Source organism: Sinohyriopsis cumingii, chromosome 1, assembly GCF_028554795.1.
Source record: "Sinohyriopsis cumingii isolate HCF-2022 chromosome 1, ASM2855479v2, whole genome shotgun sequence".
Taxonomy (NCBI): domain Eukaryota; kingdom Metazoa; phylum Mollusca; class Bivalvia; order Unionida; family Unionidae; genus Sinohyriopsis; species Sinohyriopsis cumingii.
Genome location: NC_142961.1, coordinates 66,442,109 through 66,455,533, shown reverse-complemented (window position 1 = coordinate 66,455,533; position 13,425 = coordinate 66,442,109). Strand labels below are relative to the sequence as shown.

The 13,425-nt window shown below is 35.0% G+C and overlaps 1 protein-coding gene across 4 annotated transcripts in view; it reads right to left on the bottom strand.

Moving 5' to 3' along the window:
* LOC149807038 (nucleoprotein TPR-like) overlaps positions 1-13,425 on the bottom strand; it is a 293,006-nt gene that overhangs the window by 169,881 nt on the left and 109,700 nt on the right. For all 4 annotated transcript variants that reach the window (XM_089960984.1, XM_089960994.1, XM_089961010.1 and 1 more), the window contains exons 34-38: positions 11,864-12,001; positions 10,881-11,065; positions 5,647-5,709; positions 5,159-5,200; positions 3,984-4,025 (exon numbers count right to left, since the gene is read on the bottom strand). In XM_089960984.1, coding sequence (XP_089817110.1) covers positions 3,984-4,025; positions 5,159-5,200; positions 5,647-5,709; positions 10,881-11,065; positions 11,864-12,001 — 470 coding nt within the window. The remainder of the gene's footprint in view (positions 1-3,983; positions 4,026-5,158; positions 5,201-5,646; positions 5,710-10,880; positions 11,066-11,863; positions 12,002-13,425) is intronic.

The window sequence follows — 13,425 nt, the reverse complement described above, 5'->3', positions numbered from 1 at the left end:
ATGAAACTAGCCAGAATTATTTCTGAGATATCAACAATGAATTTTACAATTAGAAAAGGGAGGTAACTCATCAGGTTCATAAAGGTCAAAGGTCAAAGTGTAAAATATTTGCCTATTGTTTAATATGGAAGAAGCGAATTCACTTTCTCCTCATTTATTTTTTTTATTTCATTGCAAATAAATGAAAAGAAACATTTTCACCATATATTTCTGTCACTTATTGCAACAGTTTTAAATTTAAGTTGACTCTATTCCTATATTCTAAGACTTCTAATTTCCCCATAATTAAGATCACTACTCACACAAACATACCTCACGGCAAATTATGTAAGCAAGAGAAAAATGATCATAATAGCTTATTTTCATGCTTAACATCAATAATGAATGTACCATTTTATTCAGAACATCATACATAATTATATGAAAATAAAAAAAAATAATTGCAAACATTTTTATATTTTCTTTAAGGTGGCGCTATACAGTTTCGCATTTTGCATAGTTTTAGGATTTTAAAGAAAAAGAATGTCCCCGGCTTTCCTCACTGGTTATACTGGCTATTTAAAAAAGACCTTGTATATCTTAGGTATAATGCAAAGAACCTTTAATTCCCTTTATTTTGGTGTATGATTGATGGGTGTACTATAGGTTATAGAGTATACAGCTTGGCCTTACTTCAAATGTGCACCTTTCAAAAAAGTGCTAGCTCTGCTTGGTCATTTTCACTTCCTGAACTTCAGAGGTAAATTGTATAAAAAAGAGCCCATAACTTTTTTTACATTTTATATATTTGGTAATTCATTCATTGCACTTTCAGAAGATAGTATTGTCTGGTCTGGCAAAATTCATTTTCCCTATTTTAATAGCTGCTATGTATAGTGTACTTTAGACTAATTCAGACTGATTTTTTAACACAAGGGAGCAGTCATTTTAGTTAGCAGTGTGCTTAAATCATGTAAAATTTCCAAATGTACAATATCCAAAAGAAATATCATCCACATTACATTAATGTAGCACAGAGGTATGCAAACATTCTCTCCACTGTGCATGTTTTTAAATGCGAACTACTTCACCTTACATACTTCACTCTCTCAAAAGTACATATTATCTGGTGAGCGCCACCATAATGGATCAGAGTTTTGGACATCTTTATGTACACATTGGCAAAAGGATAAAAGTGTTTACATATTTATGTGGGACCACTCTGGTAGCCTAGTGGTTAAAGCATCTGCCTCAGATGAGGGAGGTCATGAGTTCGATCCTAACCGGGTCATACCAAATAGTTACAAAAATGGTACTAACAGCTGCCTCACTTGGCGCTCAGCATTAAGAAGTTAGTGTTAGGACTGATGCCCTATCGTAGCAATATGACTGAAAAATTGTTAAAGCTGCGTTAAAAATCCAAATCACACACACATCTTAATGTACATACCGATAAACATGTTCAGCTCCTATGTTCATGAATTAAATAATTACACATGTCATTGTATTACATATGAAAACAACAACTTTATTAAAAACAAATACATGAAATACCCAAGGAATGAACTGCTGAGATATCAAAGGACAGAAACCCTCAATCCTATCTCTAAAACTAATAAGGCTGCAACACTGACACATGTGTAAATGACTTGGTTTAAGCATCAATAAAACTGGTAACCTTGTAAACAAACATTCATGTGGTACCATATATATATATTTGCATACAAATGCAAACTGGATCAATGCAGTTTGATAGGAGTAAACTGTGGAACAAACAACATAAACCATATCTACCAGTGCATTACGCAGATATTTATACCACAGTACGAAACAATACTAGATGATCCTAAGGATGTTTTAACTAAACTGTCAGGTATATTCAATAAAAACAAGTTTTACAAACTAAATCTTGTCATAATATGTGGTAAACACATACATAAAAAAAAAACTGTTAAGCACAGTGTGAATGGCTATATATAAAGTAACTGTCACCTGTGTGCCTACTGTGCAGATCAGAGGAAAGCTGAATGTACAATTGGTCTGAATAAATGGAATATTGTTGCAGTTACTGTATCCCATGTCCATGATTAGACATTTTGGTAAATGTTGCAGCCTTTCAAGCCAAACCCAAGAATGTCAATGGAAGTAAGGATGTATACAATGTTGTTATATATTCCACTCTGAATATAAACTGGATGTCATCCCACCCAACAAAATATACAAAAATGTAGAATGCCTTTTTTACCCAATGGCTTTATCCAAGACCATAGCCCAAGAAAAATGGTGGTAAAAGGTGACAGATAAGAATAGGATCATGCCATATTGCCATATTCAAAATATGCATTCAATTCAATGAGACTTTATTGAAATAATAATAATAATAATAATAATAATGTGTGTGTGATTAGGATTTTAACGTAGTTTTAACAATTTTTCAGTCATATCGCTACGATGTCTGCAGTGTGGTAGTTTATAGTGATGTCTAGCACTGGGGCATGATGCCGCAGGCAGACATAATAATAATAATTAAAATGTATTCAACTTCTTGACCATTGAGATATAACTACAGGACAATGGTGGTACATGAAATAAGAGAAGTTTTTAAATGCATGAGGATTCATTCAAATATTGAGGCAAAAAAACAACAACAAAAAACATGTTTCGTATTGTCCTGGAAGTTCTTTTTGCAAGGAGTTTTCAAAAACTTCTTAAATTATGAAGTAATAATTTCCATGGAAATCAAACTTTTCCAATAATGTGTTTATCACTGTGTAAATAGAAAAGAAGCAGAACAAATAACTACACTACTTCAGCAAAGGGACACTACTCCACCCATTAATTATTAATGTCACATGCCCAACATCTGGACACTGTAACTCCATCCAAGGATAAAACCCTGGGAAGAAACTTAAACCAATAGGTCTCTTATTTACTGACATTATGGCCTCAACCAGAGAATTGACCCAGGAATAGAAGAAGTAAATCCATAAGGTCAGAGTTTGATGATGTCATATCCCAAGCATTAAGATGCTAATTGGTTATAGCAATGATGATGATGTCCTATTCCAAACATAAAGATGGTAATTGGTTATAGAAATGCAAGCAAAAAAAACCCACTATCTAAAATGTGTCCCCATAAAAATTCCTGACTCCAAGGTTCCAGCCAGAAACAGGAGTGATACTGAAGAAAGCGGAGAATAAATAATTATATTTCAAAGATGCAGTTGATCAGGTTAGGGGTTTTCAAAATAACAGCATAAGTGAGGGGAAAAAAACTTTAGCCTAAATCCTTAACCACAAATGAATCTCCCCAGTAAAATTCTTGACTTCCTGACTCAACATAAAGGCAGAACAAGGGGACAGAAGTGGCAGTAAGAGAAAGAGTATATGTGATGCTGTTATATTCCAACATAAATTGACTTAGTAAAAAGGTTAGCGAAATATGATTTTTTTTAACTAGAATGTGTCCCCAATTTAATTCTTCAACTCATGGAACCATCCACATTCAAGAGTGGAAGAAAGAAAAGTGAGGTATGTACATTCCAAATATGAAGTGAATAGCATTACAGAGCTACAATTGCGAAAACTTTAAATTGCAAAAGATGTCCCAACATAATTCTTCACACCAGAACCTGACTTAAGGAGGAAACACAGGCAATGGAGCCATGTGATCTTATCTTCCCAAATAAAATTAATTGATGAAGGGCTTATGGAAATAAACATGACTGTATCTGTCCCCATTATAATTCAAAAACCGTATCCCCATTATATTTCTTCTCACTGCCCCACCCAGAGGCAAGAGTGGTATTGAAAGAAGGGAAGTATGTGATGATATTATATTCCACATATAAAGTGACCCAGGTATGGGATTTCTAAGCTACATGAAAAAATTTACCCAATGGTGTCGAGAGACAAAAAACATAAAACAAACATACTAATAGCCACAAATGTCCAAATGCTACTTGCCACTGTGTCAAGGGCATACAAATAAAATCAAAACTTACTGAATCTTTGTTTTCTCTCCGTTCACTCGAGTCATTTCATTTCTGAAATGATTCATTATTCGCTTTACATTCTAGAAAACAACTCTTGTCATTGTCTACATTATCCATATTAAATGCTAGACTGTAATAAATAACATAAAGCAGGAATTTTTGGTAACATAACTTCTGTGGTGTAGCTGTCTTTGAACAATATCATAAAAATGAATCCCACCAAATTTAATACCTTAAATATTATGACTTGTTTAGATCCACAATCACTAAAATTTAAGTAAGCAAAATTACACTCCTATATTTTAAGACAAATTGGAAAATTTTAATCCATGAAAAATACCTGCTCTCTCTCTCTCTCTCTCTCTCTCTATATGTACATATATATAATGATTAAACTGCAGACATTCATGTCCACATCTAATTCCTCAAGCATATAATATATATTTGCATCACAGGCTATAATTTGTATTACCTGTCTGCCAAACTTTACACATCTCTCCAATTTCATCAATGTTATTTATTAATAAAATTTTACATGGAGTCTCTGGCAAGATTAAATATTAATATTACTATCAGTCTATCAGAAATAAAAAAAATAGAACTATGAAGTCTAAAAATATAAAGTAATAAATCTGAAGTGAAACCCACAGTCAGTATTTGAAGATAAGACTGTAATATTACCAGTTACTGGCAAAATCTGACAGCAATTTGATTAAAATCTGATCTCAATTGTCCTATGTGAAGATCTTACAATAAGATCTTACAATGACTGCTTAATGGTCATGTTCTGGTGACCTATGTTACTATCATAATCATTAATTTGATCAGCCAATCAGACGAAGTCTTCTTCTTTGTGTTTGGGAGACTGAGCAGTATGGTTGAAGACCATCAATGTGTGCCGGATGATTTGACTCACTTTCAGATTTCTTAAAGTTGTATTTCCATTGGCTAATTCAAACATCACCATAACATGACCCCTAAGCAGTAACTGTCAGACCTTCAAGTAGAACAGTGGCAATCTGATTTTAATCAGCCCCACTATATACGCTGTTTTCTTTCTCAATGTAAATGGCATTTTATATCTAATTTCTTTTGAGTAACATTTTATGCAATAGATAATTTATCTACAGTTGAATTAATGTAGATCAATAAAAAAGTTCAAATTATTTTATTTTAGTACTCACTGTAATCGTCTGACTTCCCCACTGAGCCTTGTACATTCAGTCCTAGAAGAACACAAATAGTTTTGTACAATTTTGCAGAGATATTTAATTCAGTGAACAGAAATGGCAATAAACATTTAACTTCAATGAATAGAAACTTATACAAATATATATATATGTTTTTAATAAATCAGTGTCTTCCTTTTCTACTCCTCCATATTTGAAAAAAAATGTATCTTCATTCAAAGATGCTACAACCTCATTCCTTCAAATTTATTTAAAATTCTTTTGACACTTGATACTTCTTTAAAACAGTAACAAACTACACAGTATATTTTTTGTAAGCAGGAGCAGTTAGTTACATCATTTGATACATGTTACATGTTATGTGCCAACTGTCGGAGAAAAAGCATAAAATAATGTGGAACTACCATGCTTCACATTCAGTTTAACAATTATCTTCTATGCTGATAATGTTTATGTATGCAATTTGATGGGTGTAACTTTACCTGCTCTTGTTCAAGTCATCTACTGCTGATGTGAATTTTGTCCTGAAATCTTCCCTCTCCTGACTGTAAACAAAGAACACACGTGATATCATTTACTGGTCATTACCTCCCTTGAAGTCACTGTAACATCAATGAACAAATTGGTGAAGATACAAAACAATGTCCATGTAGCTTAATAGACCTACAAAAGCTTTATCATTATATATTCTTCAGAAAAGAAATATATACATTTTTTTAAAATTTTATAAATAAAAAACTTCAGTGCATGAAATGTGTGTACATACACATAGATTTCCTTCATTATAGCATCCTCCATTATTCCAGATATAGTGTTCTTGTGCCATGAACCTATCTACTAATTTAAAAAAAACATAAATAAATGTTTGCTTTGAAAGGCTATATTTATGTGCATAATTGCCTCTTATGTGGCCTGCTGTAATCTAAAACCTATTGCTCAGGCAGAGGACATGGAGAGAAATGCTCAGGCAGAGGACATGGAGAGAAATTTTCTTTGGCCTGGTAAAGAATACTGAATGTAACTATGGCATTTGGTGTGTGTTGATCTCCTCTGTTACTGTAAGAGCCTTACAAGAGAATGAATTGCCAGCTTGGGTGTGAGTGGAGTTCTTGGTGAAAGGGTTATTTTCAGACTGCTGACTGAAAAAATAAAAACAGCCATGGAAGCTGAGATGAAAATGGCTCATATAATTGACATTTTGGTGCTGCTGTTGCCTCTTGGGGCTATCACCAGGTAAAACTTGGCTTTATTCGAAATGCTGATATCAAGTCTAGCATTAATCCTACTGCAACACCATTCCGAACCAGTCATTGCATATCTGGTCTATACAAACTAATGTGAGTTTTCACGTTCCCACACCAGTCAAATCTTTATTGATGGTTGTAACTTCAGTATAAATAACTGGCAAGTGGTCGGAGGCATGCAAAACTCAGGCAAGTGGTCTTTCTGGCATAGTTAGAGGCATGCAAGACTCAGGCAGCAACAGCTGGAAAACTTTCAATCAACATGCTGAAGTCTTCTCTGGATATTATCAAGTCAAGACAATGGAGCTGATTGGCACAAGTCCTCAAATAGAGAAAAATAGGGTGACACCAGCACCTGATGGACTGAGGCCATTCACTTTGCTGGTTCATGAAGTCAGGACAGGTTGTGAAGAAGATCAGGCTGGTGACGGAGATGTCCAGCAAGGATCTGTAAGGCCACCATTGAAACCATTACTGTATAATAATCTTTCATTCTTCAATGCCAGTGCCATTTTCATGATGTCAAAATGGGATACTGATCACTGTAACTGGTTCCTTGAAGCATCAGTTGTGGCTGTGATGGAGATTGTATTGACCACAGCCACTCCACCTCTGATACCAAAAATAATCACTGTTCCAGATAGGCCGCTGTACCAAGATGGTAGTGGCACTACTGGTACTGCCAAGAAGACCAGTTCTGATAAGTTTAGGATATTAATTGAGGTATAAATACTGATGGCATCTTCATCTTAGTGCATTTCCACACACTCTCACTTGCCTGGTTACTCTGCTTGCCAAGTCAATTGCCGATATCTTCACTGACTGCTGTGTGCACATGTCGCAGACTTGACACAAAGTGTAACCTCTCCTCAATAATTCAAGTAAAACAATGGTATATACGTTATATGACGTCCTATAAGTTAATGCAGGGTATAAGGCAAATATGCAAATCCATATACAAGCTGGTTATAAGACAAAGCCAGATCAATACCTCTGCTTCATCTTTTCACTATAGTTTATTCCACACAACATTGCAAATTTTATCCTATCTGCAACTCAGTAAAGTTTCAGGTCAGCATCATTTAATATTAGTAAAAGTACCTAATTCATTTCACATGAAATATTTTAAATGAATTAGGTACTTTTACCTACATTCAATGACACTGACCTGAAAGTTTACCAAGCTACAGACAGGATAAAATTTGATATGCTGTGTTGAATGAAACTAGGAATATATGATATTTCAGATTACTGGCAATAAGTGGCATCACTGATGTTAAAATGCTTTAACAACTTTGTTTTGAAGAGAGAGAGAGGGAGGGCATATGTATTCCATTGCATTATTCTTCTTGCACCTAGTGATAAAAATAAAATATGCCCCTGTATCAGAGATAGAAAGCAGCCCTTCTTCATGCTATTTTGCATGTTACTGGCCCTGTTTAGACAACACTTCCTGTACTTAGGCAACATTTGGCTTTGGTCTTTGCTCATGCTTGGTTGAAATTACTCCGACAGATCTGTCAGCAAGTACAGAAGGTGTCACTAGTAAGCACCTGTGATTTTCTGGCATTACACAGTACCATATTCACAATACCCTATGGGAAACTTCATTTCCTATTGGTAGCCTCACTAATTGGATTTGATCTGTCAAAACCTTCTCTCAAAGAGGTGTTATCTGGAAAAGACTTGACCACAGCTGTAGAATATTTAAGTAGCATGTAAATAACACTGCAAACCATGTGCTTCAACAATAGATACCCCAACTAAAACTAGAAGGAGCAGTTTACAAAGTTGTATTAGCTGATAATGGAATATAGTATTGCCCTTGTATATAAACAAGATCACAATCTCCGTCTCTCTCTCTCTCTCTCATCTGGGAATATATTATTTGATTATGAGGTGCAAGAAGAAAAATGCACTGGAATATCTGCCTTTGTAATGGTTACGCATTTTCTAACTTGTCCTATATTTTTCCATACATGATCTCTTCCCCAAAATGATAATTATATTTAAACATATGCTTGGAGAAATATTTTACATACAAAAGTTACATGTCATTTGATAAAGCGATCCATATACAAGTCGATTCGGAATATAAGGTGAACCGGAGATTTTCCAGTCAAGAAGTATCAATTTATAGGCTGGCAAATAAAGTACAGGTGAAAATAGTTAAGCTAATGAGAAAAACAAAGTCAGGGCTTCTGATAATGCAAAAATGTGCATCCCTGATGCATTAAAAACCCTGCCTATGAGTCCAGTAGGCCGCAATAAAAATTGTTGACCAAGTCGATTTCCAACTTGCAAAAAAAGGTTGAGGTTTTTCAAAACAGAGAGCTCAAAGATCTTCGACGCTGCCTATTTAGGTCATGCTCATTAATTATGCATTGTGTTCATTTCTGAGTGTAACCTATTAAGTATAGTGCACGTGATATCAAAAGGACAACAGGCTATGGATTCAAATTAAATCAGAAGATAAACCCTATGATAATAAATATTACTACCATTTGATGCTATCACACAGACAATTGGACAAAATGCTGTTAGCAAATTTGGATAAGTATTTTGGGGATTAAACATGTACATGCCAGCCATTACACTTTCGTTGTAATCATTTAGCCTTTTTTTTCAACAAATTTCATTTTATGTTCTCCAGTATATGGATTGAGCTGTTTTGGTAAATTAAAAAATAAAATTGTAAAAAAAATCAGTAAAAAGTTGTGTTAATCATTTTTAGTATCACCTCTTTAAATCCACTTGTATAAATTTATGAATCTGCTTTAAAAACATCACTAATGCGTAAGAATTTTCATTGTTTTCTATTTATAGCAACTGTATATGACCCATTTTATTTCCAAGAAAACAGACAGGTTTCATCAATCTGAATTAATCCTCAAAGATTTATTATATTCATAATAAAATTAGGTAGTGGACCTGTCTACGGTTTTATAGAAAATGGCAATACTCTTTACGGTGTGATTTGTGGCTGTTATACGACAGAACACGTTAGAGCAGATGGATCTTGCAAACTTCAAAACATGTCAATCAGAAAAAAGGACGAATCAACACCCTTTTATAAACTTTAAAAGAAGAATATAAGAGTAATGTAATACAGCACTCGGGATTGAGCACATGAATGCTCATTGTCAAATTTAAAATTAAATTCACGATCATCCAGTTCTGCAATTAAGATGCCACAACATATTACTGTCTATTGGACTTGTGTAGCGTGTTCCCAAGTCAAATGATGGGATATCAATTTTAATACATGAATATTTAAAGAATTACAAATCATAAAACTGATAAGGTTTTGTGTGTCTTTATTCCTGGCATTATAATGGACATTTATCCACTTCATGTATTCTCAATTACACTTGTGAGAGTGGACTGCAATTTTTTCTAGTGGAAGTCCTATTGTCACCAAAACTCTAGTGAGATCCCTCTCTCTCTCACACACACACAAACACACATAGACACACAACTTACTGTAGAAACTATAAAGTAGGATCCTTTAACATCTTGCAAGAACAATATAAAATTCAAATGTGGGGGTCCTCGGGACTCCATAAAATATCAATTTAATGGAAGCCCTAAAAGTGTTCCAAATACTTATTTGTACAACATTACAGTATGCAGTACCTGATAATTCAAATATATCAGGTCAAAAATGGAAATCTGAACTGACATATGATAGACATTACAGCCAGCTAATAAAATGGAACCAAAAATGAAATACTTAAAACACGTGGAAAGCAGTTTTGCAAGGTCTCCAAAAGAGCATGATTCCAAGCAGAAGCAGAACAAGTAACTAAAGTACGAATAAAGCTTTAGAGTCAACCCCTCAATTCAAGGAAGATCACTTTTGCATGACTACCACCCAGGTGGGTGGACAACTTTTAACACTCTTGATGCTAAAAGCAGGCTTGTGAGGGCTGGATTTGTGCAGAAGTGACCAAACTACTAATGTGTTATTATTAGGTAACGTATCTGGAGAAGAAAGATGATAAAGGTGATATGCATTACATCAAGTTGATCTGTGTTACATTAAGTTGATCTGTGTTACACTTGGAGGGTGCTTCTTTAAAATCCAATAAATATTGTATTGTAATTTGACTTACAAACTGGTAAATGTGATAACAGTTTTCAAATGTTGATATGGCTCACTCAAGACAACAAAATAATCATCATTCAGGCTCTGACAACTAAACACAGCATGTATTCATGTTATTTATCTGCAAAATATACATGTGTATTAAGTAGAACTGCAAGAATAAAGTGGCACGGCACCTGCAGGGTCATGTTTTCAATTTGTCTAACCATCGATTGTTGGTGTGTAAAATCTGATATTACTGCAAAGGAAAAAGCCTATTTCTTTCTTCTGCTACTGTAGAGAAGAAAAATCATCCCCTTGGTCTTTGAAATATTGAAAATATAACAAGCTGAGCAACTTAATTTAGCATAAACTGAACACTCACATCAGTCTCTTGCGCTCTTCTGGATCTGTTTTATTGGACTGTTCAATCAGATGATTTGTGCGCGTTTTCCAGCGCTCTGCTTCCCCTTTAAGTGTATTTTTCTCAGCAGTCAGGTTCTCCTGCAGAGCCTGCAGCTCACGGATATTGCTATGGAGGGGAGTGATGTCCTCCTCAAGTTTTCGCACCTGAAGAATATCACGCAAGAAGATAACAAAAGTTTCTCTGAAAGCGATGTGGATAAATTACTAACAATAATGAGCAAACATATCTTCATGTGGGAATATTAGCAAGTTTACATAAATATTCAATTCAACTTCATAAGCATTATAAAACCAAAGTATAAAAGTCAGAACACTTATCAATGACAATTCATTTACCTCTGAGACATCAACTTTCATAGTTTTGCAAAAATTTACATTTTTATCACTACTTAAATTTATGACCTGTGGAGGAAGTCCATGGAATAGGGACAAGGAGTGGTTGAAATGAGGGGTGAGGGGTGGGTGAGTAAATCACTGTCATTACCTTTTTCCTGCAATAAGCACCCTCCAGAATGAATACACCTATCAAGATTTATAACTACATGCAATTACAGGGTTTTAAAAAAATATACAAATTTAACACTGATGCCCATGCAAACAAAAATGACCCACATAATAAGTGTCCAACCCTGGTCGATTTAAAAAGAATAGGCCTTTTAGATATAAAAAAAGTTTCAAATGGCCAATAATAGAACAAGTTTTTCCCACTTGCAACAGCTGCTATAATTAATTTTATTTGTCCTAAACTTTCAAAACAACTGACGTAAAATATGAAAATTAACGATGTCAGCACAGCAGAAAGTGATAACAAGGAATCTTTTTCTCTGCTACCTAATAAAATTTAGGATTCTTTTTATGGGAGACAAGTTGATCTTTGAGTTAACTTCTTTTAAAAAAAGTTTATTAGTAATTTTATGATTATTACTATTATTAATCCCTTACCTTGGTCTCTGCTTCCAGCAGTTGCTGATGCAGACGTTCCCTCTCTGACCTCAGCAGCTTGTTGCTGTCCGTCAGCAGGTTAATACTCTCCACCTTCCTCATCAGGTCTGCATGCTGTGCAGCTGTCTGAATGCTCACCTACATGGTAAATTGTACACTACATCAGTCTGAATGCTCACATACACAGTAAATTGTACACATCAGTCTGAATGCTCACCTACATGGTAAATTGTACACTACATCAGTCTGAATGCTCACCTACACAGTAAATGGCAGACTAGATCAGTTTGAATGCTCACATACACAGTAAATTGTACACTACATCAGTCTGAATGCTCACCTACCTGGTAAATTGTACACTACATCAGTCTGAATGCTCACCTACATGGTAAATTGTACACTACATCCATCTGAATGCTCACCTACATGGTAAATTGTACACTACATCAGTCTGAATGCTCACCTACACAGTAAATGGCAGAGTAGATCAGTCTGAATGCTCACCTACACAGTAAATTGTACACTACATCAGTCTGAGTATCACCTACACAGTAAATGGCAGACTAGATCAGTTTGAATGCTCACATACACAGTAAACTGTACGCTACATCAGTCTGAATGTTCACATACACAGTACATTGTACACATCAGTCTGAATGCTCACACGCACAGTAAATTGTACACATCAGTCTGAATGTTCACATACACAGTAAATTGTAGACTAGATCAATCTGAATGCTCACCTACATGGTAAATTGTACACTACATCAGTCTGAATGCTCATATACACAGTAAATTGTAGACTAGATCAGTCTAAATGCTCATATACACAGTAAATTGTAGACTAGATCAGTCTGAATGCTCACCTACACAGCAAATTGTAGACTAGATCAGTCTAAATGCTCATATGCACAGTAAATTGTAGACTAGATCAGTCTGAATGCTCACCTACACAGTAAATGGTAGACTAGATCGTCTGAATGATCACATACACAGTAAATTGTAGACTAGATCATCTGAATGATCACATACACAGTAAATTGTAGACTAGATCATCTGAATGATCACATACACAGTAAATTGTAGACTAGATCAGTCTGAATGATCACATACACAGTAAACTGTAGACTAAATCGTCTGAATGATCACATACACAGTAACTTGTAGACTAAATCAATCTGAATGCCCACCTATACAGTAAATGGTAGAATACATCAGTCTGAATGCTCACCTACGCAGTAAATTGTAGGCTAGATCAGTATGAATGCTCACATACACAGTAAATGTGTGTGATTAGGATTTTTAATGTAACTTTTAAATTTTTCAGTCATATCGTTATGATGTCTGCAGTGTGGCAGTTTATAGTGATGTCTAGCACTGGGGCATCATGCCACAAACATGTAGCATGATGTCCCACCCAGTCACATTATCGTGACACCAGGCCATCCAGTCCTAACACTAACCTCTTAACCGATTCAGCCCCGATCCCGTCTGTAGGCGTGATGAGGCTGTACCCTACTTCAAAGCCCTGCAGCATCAAGGCCATTTAAGATAGACCAACG